The 27,907-nt window shown below is 38.5% G+C and overlaps 1 protein-coding gene across 4 annotated transcripts in view; it reads right to left on the reverse strand.

Moving 5' to 3' along the window:
- AFF4 (AF4/FMR2 family member 4) overlaps window positions 1-27,907 on the reverse strand; it is a 141,927-nt gene that overhangs the window by 24,023 nt on the left and 89,997 nt on the right. For all 4 annotated transcript variants that reach the window (XM_037802198.1, XM_037802202.1, XM_037802199.1 and 1 more), the window contains 8 exons: window positions 21,260-21,296; window positions 19,654-19,702; window positions 15,840-15,894; window positions 15,344-15,381; window positions 14,633-14,795; window positions 13,012-13,929; window positions 10,576-10,664; window positions 9,746-9,986 (listed from right to left, as the gene is read on the reverse strand). In XM_037802198.1, the coding sequence (XP_037658126.1) occupies window positions 9,746-9,986; window positions 10,576-10,664; window positions 13,012-13,929; window positions 14,633-14,795; window positions 15,344-15,381; window positions 15,840-15,894; window positions 19,654-19,702; window positions 21,260-21,296 (1,590 nt within the window). The remainder of the gene's footprint in view (window positions 1-9,745; window positions 9,987-10,575; window positions 10,665-13,011; window positions 13,930-14,632; window positions 14,796-15,343; window positions 15,382-15,839; window positions 15,895-19,653; window positions 19,703-21,259; window positions 21,297-27,907) is intronic.

Here is a 27,907-nt window from a genome sequence, read left to right on the forward strand (position 1 = left end):
TCACTTACTTATTGTCCTCAATCTTCTATACATCTGTCCACACACTGTATAAAGGGAGTGGGAGCCACAAAGTTTTCACAATCACACGGTCACACAGTATAAGCTATATAGTTATACAATTGTCTTCAAGAATAAAGGCTACTGGGATGCAGTTCAACAGTTTCAGGTATTTCCTTCTAGCTATTCCAATACACTAAAAACTAAAAAGGGATATCGATATAATGCATAAGAATAACATCTAGAATGACCTCTTGACTCTATTTGAGATCTCTCAGCCACTGAATCTTTATTTTGTTTCCTTTCTCTTCTCTCTTTTGGTCCAAGAAGGCTTTCTCAATCCTATGATGCTAGGGACAAGCTAATCCCTGGAAGTCATATCTCACGTTGCCAGAGAGATTTACACCCTGGGAGTCATGTCCCACCTAGTGAGTTTACCCACAGAGTTGGCTTAGAGAGAGAGGCCACATATGAGCAACAAAAGAGGTTCTCTGGGGGTGACTTAGGCACAATTTTAAGTAGGCTTAGCCTCTCCTTTGCATTAAGAAGCTTCATAAGGACAAGCCCCCAAATCAAGGGCTTGGCTTCCTAACTTGGTAGTCTCTAATGCTTGTGAGAGTATCATTAATTCCTCAAGTGGGGAAATTTAATACTCCCACATTTTCACCCAGTCCCTCAAGGGAGCTTTGCAAATACACCTTTATTTTCTGCATAAATTACTCCAGGATGTATTGGGGCTTCACACTAACCTGTACAAACCAACCAGATTTCACTCCCTATTCAATGTTTCATGTAATTTTGTTGTCTGAATAAACTAATCATACAAGTTAAATTAAATAATGTGTTACCAAATCATATAGATTTTACACTTAATAAAATCTCTTCCTCTGGTCTCACACAGAAGTTGAAGTTTTAAAACAGTCAACATCATCCTTTATCCTTTAGTCTGATATACCTTAGTCCTATTTTATCTATTTTGTCCGTATCTCTAATTGAAGTCTGACCTCTTTTTTTCAGACTCTTTAACATTTGTCATATGGGGTAATGCTGACATTCATAGCTGCTGGACTCTGGCTCTGAGTCTCAGGTGTCACACAGATACCCAAAGTTCCAAGGACTGACTAGATTATACACAAAGAGCTCAGCATCTCAGAATTTAGAAATTAACTATTACAGCTCAAAAATGGATGTAGCTGCTGTAAGAGCTTACAATCTAGGAACCTTTACAGAAAGCCTTCCCCTGATAACCTATGGTCTCAGATTCAATTCTCAGAGCCTGCACATTCTAGTTAGTCCATATTAGTGAGGCATTATGTTTTTCTTTTCATTTCTGGTTTATTTCACTCAACATACGGTCCTCAATGTCCATTCACCTCACAACTTCACTCCTTGTAGCAGCTCAATATTCCATTGTATGTATACACTACAGTTTGCCACTCCATTCATCAGTCGATGTACCCTTAGGCCGCCTCCATCCATTGCAAATCGTGAATACTGACACCATAAACCCCACTGTGCAAATGTCCATTCATGTCCCTCTTTTCAGTTCTTCCAAGTATATACCCAATAACCAAGTTGCAGGACCATAAGGCAACCCCGTGCTTAGCTTTCTGTGGAACCACCACACTGTCCTCCAAAGGGGCTGCATCATTCTACTTCCCCACAACGGTGATTAGGTACATCCCTTTCTCCATATTTTCTCCAGCATTTGTGTTCCTCTGTTTATTTTTTAGATGGTTTTATTCACATATTCTATCCTAAGTAAACAAACAATGGTTCCCTATATAATCACATAGTTATGCATTCACCAACACTATCTATATAAGGACATTTCCATTTCTTCCACAAAGAAAGAGCAAGAGGCAAAAAAAGTAAAAGTAAAAAAGAATAAGAAAGAAAAAAATGACAACTGAAAAGCAACAAAGGAAAAAATAAAATTAAAATAAAATATTATAAACGTCAGACAACACTACCAATGCCAAGAATCCCATACCCCTCTCTTATATCCCCCTCTTATAGACATTTAACTTCGGTATAATGCCTTTGTTACAATTAATGGAAGCATATTACAATGTTACTGTTAACTATAGACCATAGTTTGCAGTGACTGCATTTTTTCCCAAATATCACCCCATTTTTAACACCTCGCAAAGTTGACATTCATTTGTTCTCCCTCAGGTAAACACACATTTGTACATTTAATCACAATCATTGACCACTGTAGGTTTCACTAAGTTATTCAGTCCCAGTCCTTATTTTCTATCTTTCCTTCTGGTGTCCTAACCTTCCTTTTTCAACCATACTCACAGTCATCTTTGTTCAGTGTACTTACATTATTGTGCTACAATCACCCTATATTGTGCTTCAAACCTCTGTCTCCTGTCTTTTCCTATCTGCCTGCATTGCTTCCTTTAATATTTCCTGCAGAGCAGGTATCTTGTTCACAAACTCTCTCAGTGTCTGTTTGTCTGGGAATATTTTAAACTCTCCCTCATTACTGAAGGACAATTTTGTCAGATATAGAATTCGTGGTTGGCAGTTTTTCTCTTTCATTATCTTAAATATATCATACCGCTGCCTTCTCACCTCCATGGTTTCTAGTGAGAAATCCGCACGTGATCTTGATCACGATTCCCTTGTATGTGATGGATCGCTTTTCTCTTGCTGCTTTCTGAATTCTCTGTCTTTGCCATTTGATAATCTGATTATCAAGTGTCTTGGCATAGGTCTATTTGGATCCATTCTGTGCTTCCTGGATCTGTAATTTTATGTCTTTCATAAGAAATGGGAAAATTTCAGTGATTATTTCCTCCATTATTGTTTCTGCCCCTTTTCCCTTCTCTTCTCCTTCTGGGACACCCATGACACGTACATTCACACGCTTCATGTTGTCATTCAGTTGGCTGAGACATTGCTCATATTTTGCCATTCTTTTCCTTATGTGTTCTTGTGAGTGTAGGATTTCAGATGTCCTGTCCTCCAGCTCAACTCTCCAAATCTGCTGTTGTATGTCTCCACTGTTTTTAATCTCTTGCATTGTTCCTTTCATTCCCATAAGTTCTGTCAATTGTTTTTTCAAACTTTCAAGTTCTTCCTTATGTTCACCCAATGTCTTCTTTATATCCTTCATCTCTTTTGCTGTATCTTTGCTCAACTCACTGACTTGATTTTTGGATTGATTTAGGAGAGTTGTTTGATTAATAATTAGTTGTTTCAATTCCTGTATCTTGGTTGAAGTGTAAGTTTTTTCCCTTGACTGGGCCATATCCTCATTTTTTTCCTAATGTGACTCATAATTTTTTGTTGTCTAGGCATCTGGTTTTCTTGATTACCCCAATAAGATTTTCCCAGACCAGATGGGCCCAGGTCTCAAGAGGAAGGTGTAATCAGTATCAAGTTTACTTTGGAGCAGATTGTGAGACTCTCCTGTGAGGCTTCTAGACTTGGTGCTTTTCCTATCCCATCTAGCAGGTGGCACTTGTCAGCCCACAGCTCCCCACTGGTGTAAAGAGGTGCGATCCCTTTAATTCTCAGTGGACCCTGTCATGGCCAGGAGCCTGGGTGTCAGAAGCCAAGCTTAAGTTGTTTCTGTGCGCACCCCCTCCCCCCACCCACCTCCCAGCCAGGCCCTGGGGTCTGAGTTTTCCAAGGGAGGGCCGCCACTTGAGCTGGGCCACACCCCCCTTTTCTTAGGGAAGATACACCCTTTAGGGAGTTATCTTCTACGCTTGATTCCTCCTTTGTCTATCTGACCGTTAACTCCACCCTTGTCTGGGTCAGCACTGACACTTGAAAACGCCTAAGGCTTTCTCTAATGAGCTGCTCAGAATGAGAGAGAGAGAAAAAAAAGAGCAAAAATCCATTTTCAGGGCCAGTCCCCCCTCCCCCCAGTTTCACCAGTCGACCAGTGTTGGTACCTGGTTCTCTGTGCCCCCTTTCTTGGGACACAGCTGTTTTCCACTATTCTGAGCTCAGCCGTCTCCAAAAGTCTCTGTTTTTACTTATTTATTGATTACTATTATTTTTTTTCCATCAGCCTTGTCTCCTCTCTACTGGGAGGAACCTCAGTTTCCTTTCCTATTTGCTCTGGGTTTATCTGTGCTTGCCGCATGTATTCAGCAGTCCAAATTTATAAATTAAAACCACAATTGGAGCTTGGTTGAGCTGCATTCCCTTGCTCTGGGCAGAGAGTGCTTTTTTCTCCCACATCGAAGTTTTGCAACTCAGCCTGCTGTGACGGTGAGGGAGGGGCGCTAGCTCCACAGTTTTATTTACAGTTCTGTGCTGCGATCTTAGCTGTTCCACCCATTCCAGGCTGGTGTAAGATGTGTGATGTCCCCCAACGGTTGTTCCAGACTATTTACTAGTTGTTCCTGGCTATTTACTAGTTGCTAACTAAATTCCACACCTTGCTATGCCATCATCTTGCCCTGCCCCTCCTTTTTTTTTTGATCCAATAATGTTTTAATATCCAGAATATAGAAAGAAATCCTTCAACTTAACGAGAAGACAAACAACACAATCAAAAAATGGGAAAAGACTTGAACATAAATCTCTTCAAATGGTCAGAAAGCACATAAAAAGGTGTTCAACATCTTTAGCCATCAGGGAAATGCAAATCAAAACTACAAGATATTATCTCACACCCACTAGAATGGCTAGTATTAAAAAAATGGAAAATTACATGTGTTGGAAAGGATGTGGAGAAATAGGAACACTCATTCACTGCTGATAGCAATGTAAAATGGTGTAGCTGTTGTGGAAAACAGTCTGGTGGCTCCTCAGGAAGTTAAGTATAGAATTACTACATGACCCAGCAATCCAATTGCTCAGTATATACCAAAAAGATCTGAAAGCGGAGACCTGAACAGATATTTTCACGCCAGTGTTCATAGTGGCATTATTCACAATTGCCAAAAGATGGAAGCAACCCAAGTGCCATTGACCAATGAATGGATCAATAAAATGTGGTATATACACACAATAGAATATTATTCAGTCATAAAAAGGAATGATGTTCTGATACACGCGACATGGGTGAATCCTGAAGAATCACATCAAGTGGAATAAGTCAGACCCAAAAGGACAAATATTGTATGATCTCACTGATTTCCAACAATTAGAATTAGCAAACTCACAGAATCAGAAACTAGAATACAGGTTACCAGGGGACCGAATGGGGATAGGGAATGGGAAGTTAAGGCTTAAAATGTACAGGGTTCCTGTCTGGAAAGTGGAAATGTTTTGGTAATGGATGGTGGCTAATTGTAGCACAACACTGTGAATGTAATTAACAGCAGTTAAATATGTATGTGTTACAAGGGGAAATGTTAGACTGTAGATACATAAAAGAATAAAAAATTTTTTAAAATCCATGGAATTACACTACATGGAATCCTAAGTTAAACCATGGACTATCATTAATGGTATAATTACAGAAATGTGCTATCACCAATAGTAACAAATACTCCACACCAACGCAAAGTGTTAATAATAGGGTGGTGTTCCAGTTTGCTAATGCAGCAGGAATACAAATCACCAGAAATGGATTGGCTTTTTATAAAGGGGGTTTATTTGGTTACAAAGTTACAGTCTTAAGGCCATGAAGTGTCCAAGGTAAGGCATCAATAGATACCTTCACTGAAGGATGGCCGATGGCGTCCAGAAAACCTCTGTTAGCTGGGAAGGCATGTGGTTTCAAACTCTGAGAGTCATTTATCCTTGGGGCTTGAGAGAGTGGCAATCCCACACTTTTCAAAGGCTTACATGGCAGCCTTTTCCTCTGCAAATGCTGGGGTGAGTGCTCCAACATATCGACACATTGGAGAGACCACCTTCTTCTTGGCCCCACCCTCCTCAAACATTGGGGTGCCACCGGACTCTGCATCTTCAGGGCAAAGGCTCTACCTTTCCAAACACTGCAGTGGCAGCCAGGATCTCCCCACTCCCCAGGGAATATACTTCACCCTCTCTGAGGCCTGGGGTGGCAACACTTCCTGAGCATCAAGGCAGAATGACTGCCCTTGACCTCCAGGACAAACTCACCCTTTCCATGTGTGTGGGCTGCTCTGTTCTCCCTGCCTGAGGCTTCTCCAGACCTCAATCTCCACGGCTCTGTCTTTAAAGAAATATTTCCTTCAATTTGTTCCTTGTCTGTCTCCTTCGGTCCAGACCAGCAGCATCTCCATTTATAAAGATCTCGCAAAAATTCTGTTGGCGACAGTGGATTGTATACCATGGATGACTGTATGGTGTGTGAATGTATTTCAATAAAACTGAATTTAATAAAAAAAAAAAAAAAAATTCTGTTGGTTTCACATGAAGCACGCAGGGGTCAATGCCATCAGACAACAGGACTTCCCCAAAATCCTTACTGGATAACTCCATCTCCAATCCTGGCTTGTACTAAAATGGCGGTTGGGGTCCATGTTTGGTTAAATGCTCACTTGGGGCTGGAGCTTCTAGGGCCTCACTTTCTGGAACCCTGGAATTTTCCAAACGATCAGTTTCTGATTTCTTCATAACCAAGAGTTCAGTTCTTAGCTTATCTCTCTCTGCTGGCATTTTACTGTAAGTTTCAAGGAGAAGCCAAGCCATATCTACAACTTTTAGTCCCGAAATCTCATCAGCCAAGTACCCCAGCTTGTCGCTCTCAAATTCTTCCTTCCATCATCTGACATCAGGACACAATTTTGCCAAATTCTCTGCCACTTTAAAACAAGGATCGCCTTTCTTCCAGTTCGCAACAACACATTCATCATTTCTGCTCAAGGCCTTATCAAAGTATCTTTAGAGTCCACGTCTCCATAGACAGTCTCTTCAATGCAGTTTAGGCTTCTCTATCAAGCTCCTCACAATTCTTCCAGAGTCTACCCCTTATCCATTTAAAAAGCCGTTCCAACATGTTTGGTATTTGCAATCTCAGTTGCACCATACTCTCAGTACCAAATCTGTTCCAGTTTGCAAATGCTGCTGGAATGCAAATACCAGAGATGGACTGGCTTTCACAAAGGGGGTTTATTTGGTTACAAAGTTACAGTCTTAAGGCCATAAAGTGTCCAAGGTAAGATGTCAACAATACCTTCACCAAAGGATGGCCAATGGCATCCAGAAAACCTCTGTTAGCTGGCATCTGCTTGCTCTTAGGTTGAGTTTCAGCTCCTCTCTCAGTTCCTGTGCATTCTTCAGTCCCTTGTGGCTGTAGCAGCTTCCCTCCTTCTGTCTGAGCTTTTATAGGGCTCCAGTGAATCAATCAAGGGCCACGCTGAATGGGCGGGGCCACACCTCCCTGGAAACTATCCAATCAGAGTCATCACCCACAGCTCGGTGGGTCACATATCCATGGAAACACTCAATCAAAGAATTACAATCTAATCAACACTAATAGGTCTGCCCACACAAGACTGCACCAAAGATAATGGCGTTTTGGGGGACACAATACATCCAAACTGGCACAGGTACATACGGGTATCCTATATTGTTTGATTATTCTGTAAACCCACAACTTCTCTAATAAAGGAAAAAAAAATTTTAATGAAAATCCAATACATAAAAGAATTTTAATGTTTGTTGCTTAAAATCTATTTAAAATGAACCACGCAATATTTTTTTTTGTTTTTGAATGGTAAGAGCTTTTCAGTTCCATCCATTACAGTTTATTTCAAGGAATGGAAAAAAAGATGAGACCTGAGGAAACACTAAGTTCTTTATGGTAAAGTGTGCATGTTTATGAAACAGTTTCCTGAATGTTATGTTACAATAACATTACTAGGATAGCTTTTTCTCTATGTATTATGAATGACCTACAAGTGCCCAAGTTTAGATTTGTTTGAAGGAAACTTATATTTTCCAGCAAATAAGGAAGAGAATTTTCCAGGTACTTCAATACCCTTTTCTTATATAAAAATGTGATTGTGGTTTTCCAGATTGTCTAATTTTTCTTTATTTAATATAATAAAGAACAGCATTATCTTTTAATTAAAGTACAGGTTTTTCTTTAATAAACTCATATGTAACTGCCTAAATTGGAAACTGCCAAGAGTTACATTAATAACTTTAATAACTGTTAAGTACATAAGACCCTGAAATCAAAGTAGTCAGGGCCTATTTTTAGACAGCTTGTCAATAAAGATAAGAGTAACAAATGACTACCTTAATCCAACTAATATTTCCTGATTACCCAGTGAGCTTAGCAATAGATAAATCATAAAATAATTAAGATAAATTTCCCTGCATTCAAGAAGCTGACAAACCAGTTAGGAAGAGATAGTGACTTTACCTATGATACAGCAGAAGTCAAATGTGCAGGTCAGCTCACTTAATGAACACATTTTTTGAAAAAGAGATAAGAGGCCTCAAGAAATAAGCATGGAGGCCTCAATTCCTACAATAAAAGGATGGAAAATGGAGGAGGAGCCAGTCAGCAGGTAGATGGAAAACTGGGAATGGTCAGGTTCCTAAGGAGGCTGGGGCTAACTCTATAGACTACTACAAAAGAAGAGTGTTCAGCTAGAGGAAAAGCCTTCTGTAGACTCAAGCTGAGAAGCTGTTCATAATTAAAACTACCTCAATTTTAAAGATTTAATTATATTTATTAACCATGACCAAGTGTCTTAAACAGTCTAATTTTTCAATTCTCAAACCTGTGCTTTCTTGAGTCACAAGCATAAATCACTGAACTATGTTCTTAATAATCTTTGTATTTTCTTAATTTTGTCCTGTTCATTCTGATTTCAGGGAATTTCCTCCTGATCTTAACAGTTAAGAAAGTAATACGAATAACCTAGTAAACAAACTGAAAGTGAGAGTTGATCTATTAAAGTACGCCATGAAAAGGCTTCTCTGATCCACTCCCCACCCAAAAACATGAAGACTATTCCCCTACATTGTGAGTACTGTTCTAGGAATAATTTCAGGGCTAACTCAGATAAAGACTTTTTTTCTATATTATGAATGAAAGCCAAATGGTTTCTTTCTCAATTTATTTAAAATAAAATTTGTCTGTAAAATCTAACTCTAAAAAATTCAAAGCCAATTTCAGAACACAGTCAAGAATTCAATCTAAGCAAATGGTGCCATGTAAAATTAGATCAAGATCTTACACAAAAAATTTCCATAGCCCTTTGTTAAATGACACCATGAACAAACAGGCGAAAGGGGGTCATGGAATCTTACATTAAGAGACTTCAGAAACATAGCTAAATGGAACGTGTGGTTCTTGAGCAAATCCTGGTCAGCTATAAAGAAAATTTTTGGATATGTGAGGAAACAGAATATAGACTAGGTATTGGTTATGAAGGAATTACTGTAAATTTTGTTAGACATCATAATAACGTGATTCTGCAGGAAAACATTTTTTTAGAGATGCATACTAAACGCTGAAAACATAAGACAATTTAATACTTCAGGAAAAAAGTTGTATATTATTAAATCTAGGTAATGGATGTATAGGAGTTTATTATACTTGTATAATAAAAATAAAAATAATTTTTAAAAAAACTTCTAGAATGAATTTTCCCAATATGGGTTTCTATTTCAATACTCATTTGACCAGCTAACTTACTGCTTTCATGATCTCATATCACTGCATAAGTTTGTTACCAAGATGATGACATTTTGAGAGTAAAAAGTATAGGCCTATAACTTTAATAAGATGTTTACAAAAATTTCAAATGACAGAGTATCACCTTTGAGAAGTTACATACCAATGAGAGAGATTTTCAAAAGGCTCAGGCCCTTAACACCTTACCTTGACCTCCTTGGAGCTACTGGAAGTCTTCCCTTCAGTCTTCTTCTGCTTTGATGTGGAAGAACTGTTTTTGCTGCTGCCACCATTCTCCTTGTTGCTGTTACTGTTTGACTTTAAGGAAGAAGACTGACTAATAGTTCGCTTCCTCGAGCCATGCTCTGTTTTTGGATCTTTTGAAGGAGCAGGCCCAGCAGGAGAAGGCAACAAATCCTTTTCTTTTACAGAGGTCTGCTTAGATGACCTGCCAAAACAAACAAATGTTCTTATTTCTCCACACAGTAATAGAGGGGTGGTGAATTTTTCCATTCCTCTCTGTCTGCTTTTAAGACAACTTTTTTTTCCCATTTCATTACTAGGACACATGATTTCTGCAAACAATAATAATAAAACTATTAATTTCCATGAAGGCAGGCATCTTGTCTGGTTTTCTTGTTTCACAGTTGTATAGCCAGTGCCTAAAATATGGGCCGCCACACAATAAGTACACAATAAATATTTGCAGAATGAATGAATAAATGAATAGCGAACGAAGAGATTAATGCTCAAAGTTAGTAACTAATCTCCTGCATATTATAGATAAATTTTTTATCCACTCAGAAAGTGGTAAAGACCTGAATTCTAAAAGAATAGAGGAAGATGTGATTGAATCTTAAACCCTTTCCACCCCATTAGCTAAAAGCAAAAGTTTCCACTATTTTGGTATATGTCTGTGCGTGCATGCATATGACATGCTTACTAAAAGGAACACTCTAAGAGCACATTACGAAGTACCCAATAGTAAATGACACACATATTAACAACACTGGCATGCAACACGTTTGGGGACATACTCTCTGTTGCTGGATGGCTTGTGGCCTGCCGAATTCTTATCCTCTGTTTTGGGTTTCTTGCTCTCATTGACTCGGTTGTCATCTTCACTCTGGATGAAGAACAGAAAACAGCAGCTACTCAGCTACTAGGTTTGATTTATTTTGGGAAGAAAATAAACATGAAATGAAAGAATTCAGACAATATTAAAAAAAATTAGGTTTAAGGCTGAGAAGTTGTCTCCTATTTTAAACAGACAGAACTCAAACATTGAACCAGGTTTCCTGCAGTCTTCTAGACGGCATCTTTTCAGCCTAATGATTTTGTGCATGTGCATGTGTGGGGGTGACGTTTATGAAATTTTAATTGATATAATTCACATGTCATAAAATTTACCCTTTTAAAAAGTGCACAATTTAATGGTGTGTAGTATATCGACAGAGTTGTGCCACATCACCACAATTTTACAACATTTTCATCACCCTAAAAGGAAACCCATACCCATCAGCAATCACTCCCCATTCCCCCCTTCCCTAGCCCCTGACAACCACTTTTCAACATTCTATCTATGGATTTGCCTATTCTGAATATTTCATATAAATGGAATCACATAATACATATGGCCTTTTATGTTTGGCTCCTTTCACTTAACATGTTTTCAAGATTTGTCATGTTGTAGCACATACGTCATCTACATCCATTTTTATGGATGAATAATATTCCATTGTATGGAGATACCTCATAGTGTTTATCTAGTTGATAGACATTTGGGTTATTTCCACTTTGGGCTATTATGAATAATACTGCTATGAATATTCATGTACAAGTTTTTGAGTGGACCTATCCTTTCATTTTTCTTGGTATATATCTAGGAGCAGAACTGCTGGATCATATGGTAACTCTATGTTTAACTTTCTGAGGAAATACCAAACTGTTTTCCAAAGCAGCTGCACCATTTTACATTCCAACCACCAATTTCTCCACATTCCTGCCAACATTTGTTACTGTCCATCTTTTTTTTTTAACACGATCTTATTGAGATATTTTCAAACATTTTACAATCCACCTAAAGTGTAAAATCAATGGCTCATAGCACCATCACATAGTTGTGCATTCATTACCACAATCCAAAAGAAATATCTTAGTTTTCTGAAGAGCCGAGCCTATCACATTAAAGTCTTATTCCATATAATTCTATGAATAAACTCCATAACCAGGTCCAGTAATCTGAGGAAAACTGTACGTAATGGAAACTCATTAGCTACAGGACCGAAGGCAGTAAGCTTTAGTTTTCTAGAAATTCAAATAATGTAAACTATTTTAATCTCTAAAGATGAAAAAAACAAAACAAAACAAACAAAACAGTAAAGCACTACCCTAGTTTGTCCAAATATATGTCACCTGTACATGGTACTGAAGTTTTAAGAAAAAGAAAGAATAAAAACCTCTGACTCACTTCATTTTAAGAAAATGCTTTGACCTCCTTATCCTCCTATGTATGATACTCAGGTTAACTGAGATGGGTATCTGGGTTCTTAGACCACTTCGTGAAGCCACTCTTGTACTTATCTGTTTACGTGTATCAAGCTTAACTTTCATCCTTTTACAATCACATTCACACATAAATATCAGGGGAAATTAATTTTCTTTGATGCAGATTAACTTTGCTTTCTTCTAAAAATTCTTCATTAGAGCTGGAAAAAATCAAGCTTTTTACAAAGAGCCTTTTGTCTATATATTTAAGCTATTTAAATCTTTTCCTTATATGATTAGTATCCTCCAATCATAGACATCTGTGAGTTTTCACATGTACTACGCTTTGTCTCTAAATCCAAATTACCTTGGAAGCATTCAGGGATGAAAATCAGCTACATGCCAGCAGATCTTTTTAACTTCTGAACTTGGCAATATGAATGTTCGATTAAGGATAAAACCTGAGGCATAGATATGTACACTAAAGTGAAATTTTTAGGGATATGTCAAAATTGGTAGGTCTTTTTTAAATTGGAATGCAGATTACACAGTAATATCAAAAGTGTGAATTGATTTGGGTGCAAAACAGAAGAGAGTGGCAGGGATTGTGACAATCTGGAGACTATATATTCCAATTACAGACATTTGAAACCAAAATTTCAAGAAGGTACAAAGGTCAGTTTTCAGTCTCTGCTCCACTCTCACTTCTACACTAGACAGAACACATGGTAAGCAGAAGCACTGATTTATTCCTTTACTTGATGAGAAACTGTCCTTAACCAAAGGGGGCAGAGGTCCTCAGGGAACTGCTCTGTATTTAGCCTCATTTGGGAACTTGGGTTCACCTCGTTTTGCCCTAACAGCATATGATCCACATTGTTATTTTGCTGCTTACTGAGATTTCCATAGCATTTCAGATTCTGAGATTTAAAATAAAAAAACAAAAACAAAAACAATGACGACGACAACAATAATCCTTTACAAACCTTATGTTTCCTCTTGCCTTTGTTGGAAACTTTTTCGGAGGCTTGTTTCTGAGCCTCTCTCGTGTGTTTTTCTGTCACATTCTTCTTTTCTCCCTTGGGTGGCTCTGTTTCTTTGTAAGGCTTTCCTGGTATTCTAGTCAAGAGATTCAGGTCAATCTTCACAATAAGTGGATACCTGTCATCAGGCTCACTGAGGGGTGAAAGAAGTTCCTTCTCTTCCATAGGAGAGAACATTCGTTGCCGAAAAAAACTGTCTTCTTCCTCCACTGAGGAGGGCTTAACAGGAGTCCTATTGCTCTCAGGGTACTTAGGAGTTTGTGAGGAAGGAGGAAGGCTCTCGCTTTCATCCGAATCTGAAGATGAGGTATCTGTTTCTATGATTTCCCTTGACTTCTGGGAAGATTTACTTGTTGACTTGTATTTCTTTTTCTCTGCTGCAGGCCGAGGGGAAGATTTGGACTCCTTCTTTATATTGGGTTTCCTTGAACCTTTGGTGGCTGCTTTGTGTCTGCTGGAGGGCATGCTGGTAGCCATGTCTACTGGAGTTTCACTTTCTATCTTCAGGCCTCCCCGGGGCTCTTCAGCAGCTGCCTTCTCAGCTTTTTTGGGTTGTTTTTTGCCTACAGTTCTCCTCTGTGCTGTGTTGTCACTCTGTGCAGGAGACTTCTGCCTCCCTCGCCCACTTTCTGATCCCTTTTGGATGGTTTTGGAGTCTCGTCCAGGAGTAGCGGAACTTGTTTCTTTAGGTCCACCTGGATCAGAATAGCTATTCCCAGTGCCCTGTTCCCGGCCTTCCTTTTTATAGCCTTGAGAAGATGGGATGTTACTGTCCACTGAAGAAGCTGGTGATACTTTATGTGGGTTCACTTTATTCAACCAATTATCAAGTTGCCATTTGTTTGTTGGTGGTGGTTCAGGCTGAAAAATATAAAAATAAGTATGCTTTTTTTGATATTGTAGATACTCCTCCTCTACAGCACACTCTCAAGGAAGAGGAAAAATATAATGCCTGATGTCACAAAAGCATTAGTCAGCCATACAAAGAGGAAGAAACTCACGGTTCTGACTGACCCAACGCAAAGGGCTGAATATTGACCATTAGGTTCTACCACCTGAATGGGAAAGTAAGTTTAATGTTATATACAGTCTTTAAATAGCAAATATTCCTACTAGGGATCCAATTCCAAAGGTATTATAACAAATGACCATATAGTATATGTAATTCCAGAAAGTAAACAAATAATCAGGTACCAATACAGATTGTCAACCATATTTTATCAAGCTATAGTAAAATTATACTATGTAAGAACTCTTTTACCCACTATAACTAATAAGGTGAAAATATCATGAGTTACCATGTTGAGACATGAAAATATATCCGAAACTAAAGAAATCCAATATTTAGTGACTTTGCAATATGACATTAAGTGGCTCCTAAGCTAGACCAAATGTATGCTCAAATACCAAGGAAACTGAAGTATCTGGGTTTCTTCCAAGACAAAAACAGTTCAATTTCTTTGTGTCAGAATATGTAACCTTCTTTCCTTCATCTTTTTTATTTGAATCCACTCTTAACTGGCTATCACCAGGGGCTCTGAGGTTCCCCCTACCTCCCACTCACCTCAGGAGATGCACTCTGGGAAGGCTCATTTGCCTCACTGTCACTGGAACTACTTTCGCTCTCTGAGTCAGATCCAGAGCTGCTTTCAGATCCACTGTGGCTGCTAGAATCATCCCTAGAGTTATCTGCTCCTTCACTATTATGGTGTGAAGGTTCAGAATTACTAAAAGAGATAAAATACAAAAATGACAAGAAATATTTTTACAGTCCCAACAGGAAAATATCCACATTTGACAACCAATTTTATTTAAAATGTTTACTATTTGCTAAGCTGTTACAATTCTATAAATCCAAAACTTCATCATAAATGAAATAAATACTTCCTTAAAAAAACTTTCTATGCGCTGCTTAGCTATTACTATTTAACTTTTAAAAACTTTTACTGAGGTGTAATTTATACACCATCAAGTCCATCCATTTTAAGTGTATTAGAAAAAACTTTCTATTGTCTTGCTCAGCTGTTATTATTTAAAAAAACTTCTACTGAGGTGTAATTTACATACCATCAAGTCTGCCCATTTTAAGTGTACAATTCAACAATTTCAGCCAATTTACAGAGTTGTGCAACCATCATCACAATCAATAATACTTACTAATTTATAAGGCTACTTCTTATATCTTCTTATATCTTCTATATGTTAATAGGCTTCTATATGTTAATAGGCTGACCCAACCCTCAAACAAACAAACAGAAAATAAAACGATGCTTACCTTCCTGGTGTACTCCTTGGCACTGTCTTATCACAATCCTAAAATAAAAGCATGAGAAGGAAATTTAAGAGTGAATAAATAGCACTCTATCTGTGTAATGTGAACAACTAAAATCTTAATAGAAAACCTGGCTTCTCTAATGTCTACATCAATGTTTACTTGACAATACTCATATTGTTTTTACCTAAAGAATAATGGAATTGTCAGGCTAGGACCAAAGCTTTTTTAATAGTCCTTCTTGTCAACAAGCTCAGGCTTCATAAATATGTTCTCATCTGTGATAACTACTAAGAAAAAGCCATTTTTAAAAAGTGATTAAAAAATGGAGGTTTAAAAACAGATCAGAAAACCACAATATTCCCGAGTCAGAAAGCTTATGGAAAGAAATTTATTTTAAATGACTGGATTAAAATGTATTGTTTAATTATAAATTCTTATAAAATACAATGAAAACAAATACTATATAAGACTGGCAAAATCACAGTAGTACACATACCTGTTCCGCATCGCTGTCTTCACTGCTGCTTAGTTTTAAATCATCTTTTAACATACTAGAGGGAAAAAGCAGAAAGGATTATTATTTTTGGAGCAGTTTATAATGGCATACCAGAGTATTAAATTTCTACAAATAATTCTGGAAGTAATTATTGTGGTAGCCAAAGATTTAGTTGTAAAACATAGAAAAAAACCAGTAAGTCTTAATCTCTAGTTCACATCCAGAGTAAAAATTGAGACAGGAAGAATTTAACCATTTTACAAGCTCTAACCTTTCAATAAATAAAACACTCATATTTCTTTTCTAATTAAACAAAATCCACCTTTCACAAAGTCTCATATTCACTTCTGCCATCTCTAACTTTGTGCATGCACAGGCACACACATGTACTCATTCATCATTAAGAGAAATTACCATAGTCATATCCAACAGTCCACTATAGATATATAACTCCTAAAAAGCAAGAAGATAAAATGAAAGCATCAAGCAATTCTTCCTTTGTCCACAATGTTCCATGAAGAGATTTGTACAACTTTTGGCCACTGGGTAATTGTAAAATTCAGAACACAATTCCCCATGTCAAAGTTCTAGTCCATCAATGCACCTTGTCATGAAAGACAAGCACCCTCTGGAGAAGTAACAATTTTTTTTTTTTATTAAATTCAGTTTTATTGAAATACATTCACACATCATACAATCATCCATGGTATACAATCCACTGTCCACAGTATGATAACATAGTTATGCGTTCATCACCACAACCTATCTCTGAACATTTTCCTTACATCAGAAAGAACCAGAACAAGAATAAAAAATAAAAGTGAAAAAAGAACACCCAAATCACCCCCCCATCCCATCCCATTTGTCCTTTAGTTTTTATCCCCATTTATCTACTCATCCATACACTAGATAAAGGGGGTGTGATCCACAAGGCAGAAGTAACAATTTTGGCTAAGAGGCTTGACTGTATAATGGAAATGACCACCCACAAATTAAAAAAAAAAAAAAAAAGGACTGCAAACCTTTCTCATCAAAATTTAAATCAATTTAAACACACACACACACACACACACACACACACACACACACAGACACACACTAATACTATAAGCTGCTAGTTTCTGGATTTGTTAGTTTTTAAATACAGTTTTATTGAGATATATTCACAAACCCTAAAATCATCCACAGTGTACAATCAATTATTCACAGTACCATCATATAGTTGTGCATTCATCACCAGAAATAAATTTTTGAACAGTTTCCTTATTCCAAAAGAAATAAAAGTAAAAAAGAACACCTAAAACAATCCATCCTCTCCATCCCAACCTATTTTTTATTTAGTTTTTGTCCCCATTTTTCTACTCATTTGTCCATACACTGGATAAAGGAAGTGTGAGCCACCAGGTTTTCACAATCACACAGTCACACCACGTAAGCTACATAGTTATGCAATCACCTTCAAGAATCAAGGTAATTGGGTTGCAGTTCGACAGTTTCAGGTATTTCCTTCTAGCTATTCCAATACACTAGAAACTAAAGAGGGATATCTATATAGCGCCGAAGAATGTCCTCCAAAGTGACCTCTCAACACCATTTGAAATCTCTCAGCCACTGAAACTTTATTTTGTTTCATTTCATTTCCCCCTTTTGGTCAAGATTTTCTCAGTCCCATGATGCCAGGTCCAAGCTCATCCCCAGAAGTCATGTCCCATGTTGCCAGGGAAATTTCCATCCCTGGGAGTCATGTCCCATGTTGCCAGGGAAATTTCCATCCCTGGGAGTCATGTCCCACATAGGGGGAAGGGCAGTGAGTTCACCTGCTGTGTGGGCTTAGAGACAGAGAGAGGTCATATCTGAGCAACAGAGCATTCTCTGGGGAAGACTCTTAGGCACAATTTTAAGTAGGCTTAGCCTCTCCTTTGCAGTAACAAGCTTAGTAAGGTCAAGCCCCCAAATTGAGAGCTCATCGTACTAAATTGCTTGTCCTCGAAGTCTGTGAGAATATCATTACTAACCAGGTGGGGAAGTCCAACATTTCTGCATTTTCCCCCAGTTCCTCAGGGAGGCCTTGCAAATATATTTTTATTCTCTGCTCAAATTACTTTGGGATGTACTGGGATTTCACACTAACCTGTACAAACCTACCAGATCTCACTTCCTAGTCATAGTTCCATGTAATTATGATGTTTGAATAAACTGACCGTACAAGTTAAATTATTTAGTGTGCTGCAGAAAATATAGATCCTGCACCAAACAAATAGCTCTTCCCTTGGTCTCACATAGAGGTTGAAGTTTTAAAACACAGTCAACATCGTCCTTTACCCTTTGGCCTGATTTGCCTTAGTCCTAACCAGATCCTCTTTATTCATATCTTTAATTGAAGCTTAACAGTTGCTGTATGAGGTAATACTGACATTCATAGCTGCCAACCTCTAGCTCTGAGTTTCACGTGTCACAAAGATATCCAAAGTTCTGGATTTGTTCCTGCAAGTAAAATTAAAAACTTAATTTTTCCCTAAGGCCATAAACCCCAAATCATTAAAATTAAAATGTGAGTAATGGACCACAAAACACTCCTTGTCTTTTTATAGAAGAGGAAAATTCATACAAAGCTTAAGGGAGAACTGAAAATAGAAAAATGTCTCCCCTCAAAGTTTAACCTGAATTTATAAATCTGACCCCAAGTTCAAAGCATTACACAAAAGATCCCCTTGAAATAAAGTAACCAAATGATTATAGAATGTTGAAAAATGATTTAAAACTGGTTCAATTAAGTGAGGCCAAGTTTTTTCTTTGGAAAAATGCTTAGCGCATGTCTATGACTGATTTCCTATAAGGAAATATATTTACTATGAACCTCTTAGCCTTTATGATTTAATAATGCAGCTCAATGAGCCTGTTAACACATGTGAGTATGTCAAAGCTTTTATCAGACTACTCAAGGTCCTGCATACTTTTGTTCCCTCAGCAACCAAAATCATATGTACATGCATGGTAGGCACACGTCAGTTCTCCGCAAATAAATAAACATAAGTGATTAGCAGGAATATAATTTGAATTCTTCAACAGTGAGGTGGAAGACTTCTTGTATTCATATATTTTCATTCTCACTCAGTTCTCCTTATGTTCAGTTAAAGTGACTACCAGGCTGAGGATATCAGTCTAGTCTGTGGCTATGTCATAGAGAGCTGGCACTGTGGCCACAGTTTCTTTAGAACTTTGTTTTAATCACTGAGATAATGTGTGGCCTCAGAAATTTACTATTTAACATGGATTTATGATCAGCTACCCTACTACCTGACAATATATATTCCTGTTTCTGCCTATAAAATAAAAATAGGAAAACTTAAAGACAGAACAAACTATATTGCTTTAATATTTTACATCTAGTGTTAAATGGAGGGCTTTCCAAGAGGAATCTTGTCTTTGTTGATGTCTTCTTTATTAAAAAACAAAGAATGATCACACACATGAAAACCTACACACACACCTCTGAGAGATGAGAAAAACTTGTGATCTTAGAGCAGAGACAGGCAAACTATTTTTTAAAGAAAGTTTTATTGGAACACAGCCACTCTCATTGTCTGTGGCTGCTTTCAAGCTACCATGGCAGAGATGAGTAGTTGAGACAAAGACTATCTGGCCTGCAAAGCCTAAAATTAAAATTACTCCCTGACCCTTAACATAAAAGTTTTCCTACCCCTGTCCTAAGGATTAAATACATGTTAATAAGTTTTGTTCAAAATGTTCAGATATCACAGACAAATCTTCAGCAAAAAAGAACAACATTAAACTTATTAAGAAATACACTTACGATTTAGACTGGTGCCCATTTGAAGTTTTAGAAGAAGGATTATATCTTTCTAGAACAAACAGAATGCAGAAATGAGCAACTGAAGTATGGCTATTTAGATTACCAAGCATCTATCAATCCATCCTCACAGAAATGCAAATCAAAACAATCAGATATAATTCTTAATCCATCAAATTAGCAACACTTGAAAGTCCGATAATATGAGATGCTGGTGAATAGAAGGAAAGAGGCATGCTCATATGCTGCTGGTAAGATTGTAAACTCATGAACTCATATAATTTTTTGGAGAGCAATCTGGTAATACTTATCAATACTGAAAATGAACATATCTACTGACCTAGCAATTCCAGCAGAAGCAATGTGCCTTATAGCTATGCCCAGAGGAACACACACACACACACACTCTCACAAAGATGTTTATTACAGCATGGTATGTCATAGCAAAAAATGGAAAAAAATTAAAAAGTCCATGAATAGGGGACTAGTTAAACAAATTATGGGAACTTCATACAATGTAACACAATTTTAATGATAAAAAGAGTGAGCTAGAGTTTTATTCTGATACAGAATCAGTTCTAAAATAAATTAAGTGAAAAACACAAAATAATAAAGAGTAAGATGTAGCTTATCATCCCATTTGCCAATAGTTAGCTTTGAGGAGAGAGAACAGGGAGAGAGGCAGAAGTAAGGATGACAATTTCCTAAATAAGGGAGAAACTAAGCTTTCTGGCCTGTAGCTATTTTCTGTATATCAAGAGTGTCAGGTCACTTTTTCCTGTCACTACATCTTCAAGGCAGAACTAAGAAATGGACATAAAGTTATGGAAAGTTCGTTAACAACATTAAAGAGATATTCTCCTAGTTTCACCTTCTCTTTTAAAGATCACTAAAGTCAACAAGCAAAGGATCAAAAAGTTTCACATTTCCATCTTCCCAAATTGCTTACCACAAGGGTAAACATACCATAATTAAGAAGTTATTGCTCTTGGCAAAAGAGAACACCGATTTTGTTACAGAGCTACACTATGAAACTCAGATGTTAGTAACAATTCTTGTCCTTATCACCATCCATCTGCACAGCCACCATCTCTTGGGAACACATTTGTGAATTCATTAAGGCAATCTCCTCTTGGAGTTTTGCTAAGCAGCCAAGAGAATGGGTGTAAAGGTGGAAGAGGGAGTAGCCTTTCTTCCTAAATAGGAAGACACAGAAAGAACATACAGGGAGATTATAGACTTAAGAATGGAAGGGTCATTGTCAAATTACAATAACCCCTTCTTGTCTGGAATTTTACCATGATAGAATCAAGTCATCTTCATGAAGGAGGTAAAAAGACAGAAGAGTGGCTCTTGGGTTTATGAGATATCTAACAAACTGAATTCATGAACTTTCAACTATTAGTTCAAATATTTAATAAAAATACTTTATCTACAATGACTTATGATCTTTCATTTTTAAAAAGCATATCAAGAAATAGCTTAACCCATTACATATCAAATCATAAAACATACAAAAAAAGTTATTAAAGCAGTAGCTGATATGACCATGAGAACTGGAATGTTCAAAAAACAGCTTAATTTAAAAACCAAGAACAGAAATACTCACTTTGCTCTCCAGGGCCAAAATTGGATTGCTGAGACTCCTAAGAAAAAGGAACATAAAATTATATAAAGTGATTAAGAGAGAAAGGTTCATTAGTGAAAAATGCCTCAACTCAAACTATTCAATTCTAGCTACTGCAATGAAAAATCCCATTAGATTCCTAAGAATGCACAAAAGAAAAAACACAGAAACAATTTAATGATCCATATGATAAGCCTTGGCAATTTTGTGGTCAATAATAGACATTGCCAGAGCATAACAGAAAAAGCTTGAAGCTACCTAAGAGTTTTACTTTATCATTTATTTCTTTTCAACAGTATCCATGGTACTCATATCTTAATTTAGAGCCCAGTAGAAGCAAATGATTTCAATTTAAGATTCTTAAATTGATTCTTAGGTATCTCAGTAAGATTCTTAAGGAAACGTTTTAATGAAAAAAAAAAGTAGGAGTGTCCAGAGACCAAGATGACAGAGTGAGATGTTTCAGAGCTCTATCCACCCACAGAAGCACTGAACAACCAACAAGAACTGATAGAAACATCTTTCTGAAAGATCCAGAAAACAGATAAAGGACTGCAGTAACAGAGTGAGTACTGACTCAAAAAAAAGGCTACTTAGAAGAGGGAGGATCAAGAGGATTGTGGGAAGATGGCAGAGTATGAAGCTCCAGAAATCAGTCCCTCCACCAAAATAACTATTAAATTGGCAGGAACTGTCTGAATCACTACTTTGGAACTCCTGAGTCTAGTGGAACACTGTGCAGCATCCAAGGAGGAATGGGAGGAAGAGGTTGGTAAATTGAGGTAAGTACCTGTGAGTTTCACCCTCCCTGCAGTGGCTACCACCCCCCTTCCCCCAGCCTTGTGGCATGCAAGTGGGGTCTAGAGCAAGAGCTCCTGGCACAACTAGCTACTGCCAGGGTGGGACATAAAGACTAACTCCTCCAAACTCCAGGAGTGTGTAGTCTGATCCCAGATCTTTACACCTTTGATCAGCTACTTCAGAACATTGGGGGCCAGGGTTCTGAGGGCAGCCATTGTTCCAAATTCACTAGGGCAAAGGAATCTTAAAGATCTTAATCTTAAACACAGATAAAGGGCTGCAATAACTGGGCAAGTGCTGAATCAAGAAAACGCAGCTTCAAGCTGTTAAGGTGGAAGATGGTGAGGCAGGAAGCTCCAGGAATCAGTCCCTCCCCCAGACCAACTATTAAACAGGGAGGAACTGTGTGAATCAATGATTTTAAAACTCAGGAGTACAGAAGAACACAGTACAGCTCCAGGGAAGAAAAGGAAGAAAAAGGCTGGTAAATGATGGCAATACTGTAAATTGATCTCTCTGGGCAATGGTTAATGGCAGGCATCCCCACTCTTGTGGGAGTCAGCAATGGAGTCGGCTCCTGGCATTGTTTGCTGGTGCCAGAAGGGGACATAAAAATCCAGTCTCCCCAGATTTGGGATGGTCACAGGCAAATTGCTAATCACATTTTTTTTAAATTCAGTTTTATTGAGATATATTCACATACCATACAGTCATCCACAGTGTACAACCAACTGTTCACAGTACCATCTTATAGTTGTGCATTTATCACCCCAATCAATTTTTGAACATTTTCCTTACTTCAAAAAGAATAAAAATAAAAGTAAAAAAGAACACCCAAAACATTCCATCCTCCCCATCCCAACCTATTTTTCATTTAGTTTTTGTACTCATTTATCTCCTCATCTGTCCACACACTGGATAAAGGAAGTGTGAGCCACAAGGTTTTCACCATCACACAGTCACACCATGTAAGCTACATAGTTTGCAATCCTCTTCAAGAATCAAGGCTACTGGGTTGCATTTTCACAGTTTCAGGTATTTCCTTCTAGCTATTCCAATACACTAAAAACTACAAAGAGTTACCTATACAGCACATAAGAATGCCTTCCAGAGTGACCTCTCCACTGTATTTGAAATCTCTCAGCCACTAAAACTTCATTTTGTTTCATTTTGCTCCCCCTCTTGGTCAAGAAGGTGTTCTCAATCCCACGATGCCGGGTCCAGGATCATCTCCAGGAGTCATGTCCCTTGTTGCCAAAGAGATTTACACCCCTGGGAGTCATGTCCCTCATAGTAGGGGAGGGCAGTGAGTTCACCTGATGAGTAAGCTTAGAAAGAGAGAGATGCCACATCTGAGCAACAGAGAAGTTCTCTGGGGGAAACTCTTAAGCACAATTATAAGTAGGCTTAGCCTCTCCTTTGCAGTAACAAGCTTCATAAGGGCGCTTCCAAGGTAGAGGGCTTGGCCTACTAAATTGGTAGTTCTCACATTTGTGAGAGTATCATTAATAACCCAGGTGGGGAAGTCCAACATTTCCACATTTTTCCCCAGTTCCTGGGGGGGGGGGGGGGGCTGCAAATATATTTTTATTCTCTGTCCAAATTAATTTTGGATGTATCGGGATTTTGCAATGACCTGTATAAACCTACCAGATCTTACTTCCTACTTCAAAGTTACATGTAATTATGGTGTCTGAATAAACTGACCATACAAATTAATTTACCTAGTGTGCCTCAGAAAATATAGATCCTGTACCAAATAAACATCTCTTCCCTTCATCTTACGCAGAAGTTGAAGTTTTAAAACATACTCAATAATGTCTTTTATCCTTTGGACTGATTTACCTTAGTCCTAACCAGATCCTCTTCATCTGTATCTCTAACTTTAGTCTGAACTGTATTTCACCTTTTCTGACAGTTCTGTATTAGGTAATACTGACATTCATAGCTGCTGAGCTATAGCTCTGAGTTTCAGGTGTCACACAGATACCCAAAGTTCCAGAGACTAACTAGGTTATATACAAAGAGCTCAGCAAATCAGAATTTGGAGATAACCACTACAACTCAGAACAGATGTGACCACTGTAAGAGCTTACAATCTAGGGGCCATTACATTAAGCATTCCCCTGATAAGCTGTGCTCTAAGATTTAATTCTGAGTTTACACATCATAGTTAGGCCATATTAGTGAAGCATTATAATGTTTGACTTTTTGTTTCTGGAGTACTTCACTCAAAATGCTGTCCTCAAGATCCATTTACCTAGTTACATGTCTCACAGCTTCATTCCTTCTTGCAGCTGCTCAATATTCTATTGTATGCATACATCAGTTTACCCTTTTGTTCATCAGTTGATGTACCCTTAGGCTACCTCCACCCATTGCAAATTGTGAATACTAACAGCAGAAACACCACTATGCAAATGTCTATTCGTGTCCCTGCTCTCAGATCTTCCAAGTATATACCCCATAATAAGGCTACAGGACCTTATAGAACCCACATGCTTAGCTTCTTGTGGAATCACCACACTGTCCTCCAGATAGGCTACACCATTGTACTTCCCCACCAACATGAGATAGGTACATCCCTCTCTCCATGTTTTCTCCAGCATTTGTATCCCTCTGTTTATATTTTCCCCTGCAATCTTATCGAGATATATTCAGATATCATACAATCATCCACAGTGTACAATCAGTTGTTCACAGTACCATCATATAGTTGTGCATTCATCACCACAATCAGTACTTGAACATATTCATTACTCCAAACAAAATTAAAAAAATAAAAAAGATAAAATAATTAAAATACAATACAATACAGTAATAGGTCAGACAACACCACCACTACCCAGAGTTCCATACCCCGCCCTTATATCCCCCTCTCATGGACATTTAGTTTTGGTATATTGCCTCTGTTACATTTAATGGAAGCATATTTCAATGTTACTATTAACCATAGAATAAAGTTTGCATTGATTATATTTTTTCCCCAATACCAGCACGTTTTCAACATCTTGCAAGGTTGACATTCATTTGTTCTCCCACATGTAAAAACATTTTTAAATTTGTACATTTTGTCACCATCAATGACCACTCCAGGTTTCACTAAGTTATCCAGTCCCAGTTGTTATCGTCTATCTTTCCTTCTGCTGTCATACATGCCCCCAGCTCTCCTCTTTCAGCTTTACTCACGGACATCTTTGTTCAATGTACTTACAATATTGCAGTACCATCACACAGTATTATGCTATCCATTTCTGGATCTATATAATCAATTCTGTTGAACATTCTATATTCCTTCAGCATCAAATGTCTGATCTCTACCCTATTTCTATCTCCTGATAACCTGTGTTCTCAGTTTTTGACTCTCAAAGTTTGCTCAATAATGTTAGTTCTATTAGTGAGACCATACAGCATTTGTTCTTTTGTTTCTGGCTAACTTCGCTAAACATAACATCCTCGAGAGGCGGGGCAAGATGGCGGACTGGTGAGCTGTATGTTTTAGTTACTCCTCCAGGAAAGTAGGTAGAAAGCCAGGAACTCCGTGGACTGGACACCACAGAGCAATCTGACTTTGGGCATACTTCATACAACACTCATGAAAACGTGGAACTGCTGAGATCAGCGAAATCTGTAAGTTTTTGCAGTCAGGGGACCCGCGCCCCTCCCTGCCAGGCTCAGTCCCGTGGGAGGAGGGGCTGTCAGCTCCGGGAAGGAGAAGGGAGAACTGCAGAGGCAGCCCTTATCGGAAACTCATTCTACTGATCAAAACTCCAACCATAGATAGACTGAGACCAGACACCAGAGAATCTGAGAGCAGCCAGCCCAGCAGACAGGAGACAGGCATAGAAAAAAACCAACACGAAAAACTCCAAAATAAAAGCGGAGGATTTTTGAAGTTCTGGTGAACATAGAAAGGGGAAGGGCAGAGCTCAGGCCCTGAGGCGCATATGCAAATCCCGAAGAAAAGCTGATCCCTCTGCCCTGTGGACCTTTCCTTAATGGCCCTGGTTGCTTTGTCTCTTAGCATTTCAATAACCCATTAGATCTCTGAGGAGGGCCCCCCCCCCTTTTTTTTTTAATCCTTTTTTCTTTTTCTAAAAGAATTACTCTAAGAAGCCCAATACAGAAAGCTTCAAAGACTTGCAATTTGGGCAGGTCAAGTCAAGAGCAGAACTAAGAGAGCTCTGAGACAAAAGGCAATAATCCAGTGGCTGAGAAAATTCACTAAACACCACAACTTCCCAAGAAGAGGGGGGTGTCTGCTCACAGCCATCATCCTGGTGGACAGGAAACACTCCTGCCCATTGCCAGCCCCATAGCCCAGAGCTGCCCAAGACAACCCAGTGTGACGGAAGGGCTTCAAATAACAGGCACACACCACAAAACTGGGCGTGGACATTAGCCTTCCCTGCAACCTCAGCTGATTGTCCCAGAGTTGGGAAGGTGGAGCAGTGTGAATTAACAAAGCCCCATTCAGCCATCATTTCAGCAGACTGGGAGCCTCCCTACCCAGCCCAGCAGCCCAGAACTGCCCTGGGGGGACGGCACTCACCTGTGACATAGCACAGTCATCCCTCAACAGAGGACCCGGGGTGCACAGCCTGGAAGAGGGGCCCACTTGCAAGTCTCAGGAGCCATACGCCAATACCAAGGACTTGTGGGTCAGTGGCAGAGACAAACTGTGGCAGGACTGAACTGAAGGATTAGACTATTACAGCAGCTTTAAAACTCTAGGATCATCAGGGAGATTTGATTGTTAGGGCCACCCCCACTCCCCGACTGCCCAGAAACACGCCCCACATACAGGGCAGGCAACACCAACTACACACGCAAGCTTGGTACACCAATTGGGCCCCACAAGACTCACTCCCCCACTCACCAAAAAGGCTAAGCAGGGGAGAACTGGCTTGTGGAGAACAGGTGGCTCGTGGACGCCACCTGCTGGTTAGTTAGAGAAAGTGTACTCCACGAAGCTGCAGATCTGATAAATTAGAGATAAGGACTTCAATAGGTCTACAAACCCTAAAAGAACCCTATCAAGTTCAGCAAATGCCACGAGGCCAAAAACAACAGAAAATTATAAAGCATATGAAAAAACCAGACAATATGGATAACCCAAGCCCAAGCACCCAAATCAAAAGACCAGAAGAGACACAGCACCTAGAGCAGCTACTCAAAGAACTAAAGATGAACAATGAGACCATAGTACAGGATACAAAGGAAATCAAGAAGACCCTAGAAGAGCATAAAGAAGACATTGCAAGACTAAATAAAAAAATGGATGATCTTATGGAAATTAAAGAAACTATTGACCAAATTAAAAAGATTCTGGACACTCATAGTACAAGACTAGAGGAAGTTGAACAACGAATCAGTGACCTGGAAGATGACAGAATGGAAAATGAAAGCATAAAAGAAAGAATGGGGAAAAAAATTGAAAAAATCGAAATGGACCTCAGGGATATGACAGATAATATGAAACGTCCGAATATAAGACTCATTGGTGTCCCAGAAGGGGAAGAAAAGGGTAAAGGTCTAGGAAGAGTATTCAAAGAAATTGTTGGGGAAAACTTCCCAAATCTTCTAAACAACATAAATAAACAAATCATAAATGCTCAGCGAACTCCAAATAGAATAAATCCAAATAAACCCACTCCGAGACATATACTGATCACACTGTCAAACACAGAAGAGAAGGAGCAAGTTCTGAAAGCAGCAAGAGAAAAGCAATTCACCACATACAAAGGAAACAGCATAAGATTAAGTAGTGACTACTCAGCAGCCACCATGGAGGCAAGAAGGCAGTGGCACGATATATTTCAAATTCTG

This window comes from Choloepus didactylus, chromosome 13, assembly GCF_015220235.1.
Source record: "Choloepus didactylus isolate mChoDid1 chromosome 13, mChoDid1.pri, whole genome shotgun sequence".
Classification (NCBI taxonomy): domain Eukaryota; kingdom Metazoa; phylum Chordata; class Mammalia; order Pilosa; family Megalonychidae; genus Choloepus; species Choloepus didactylus.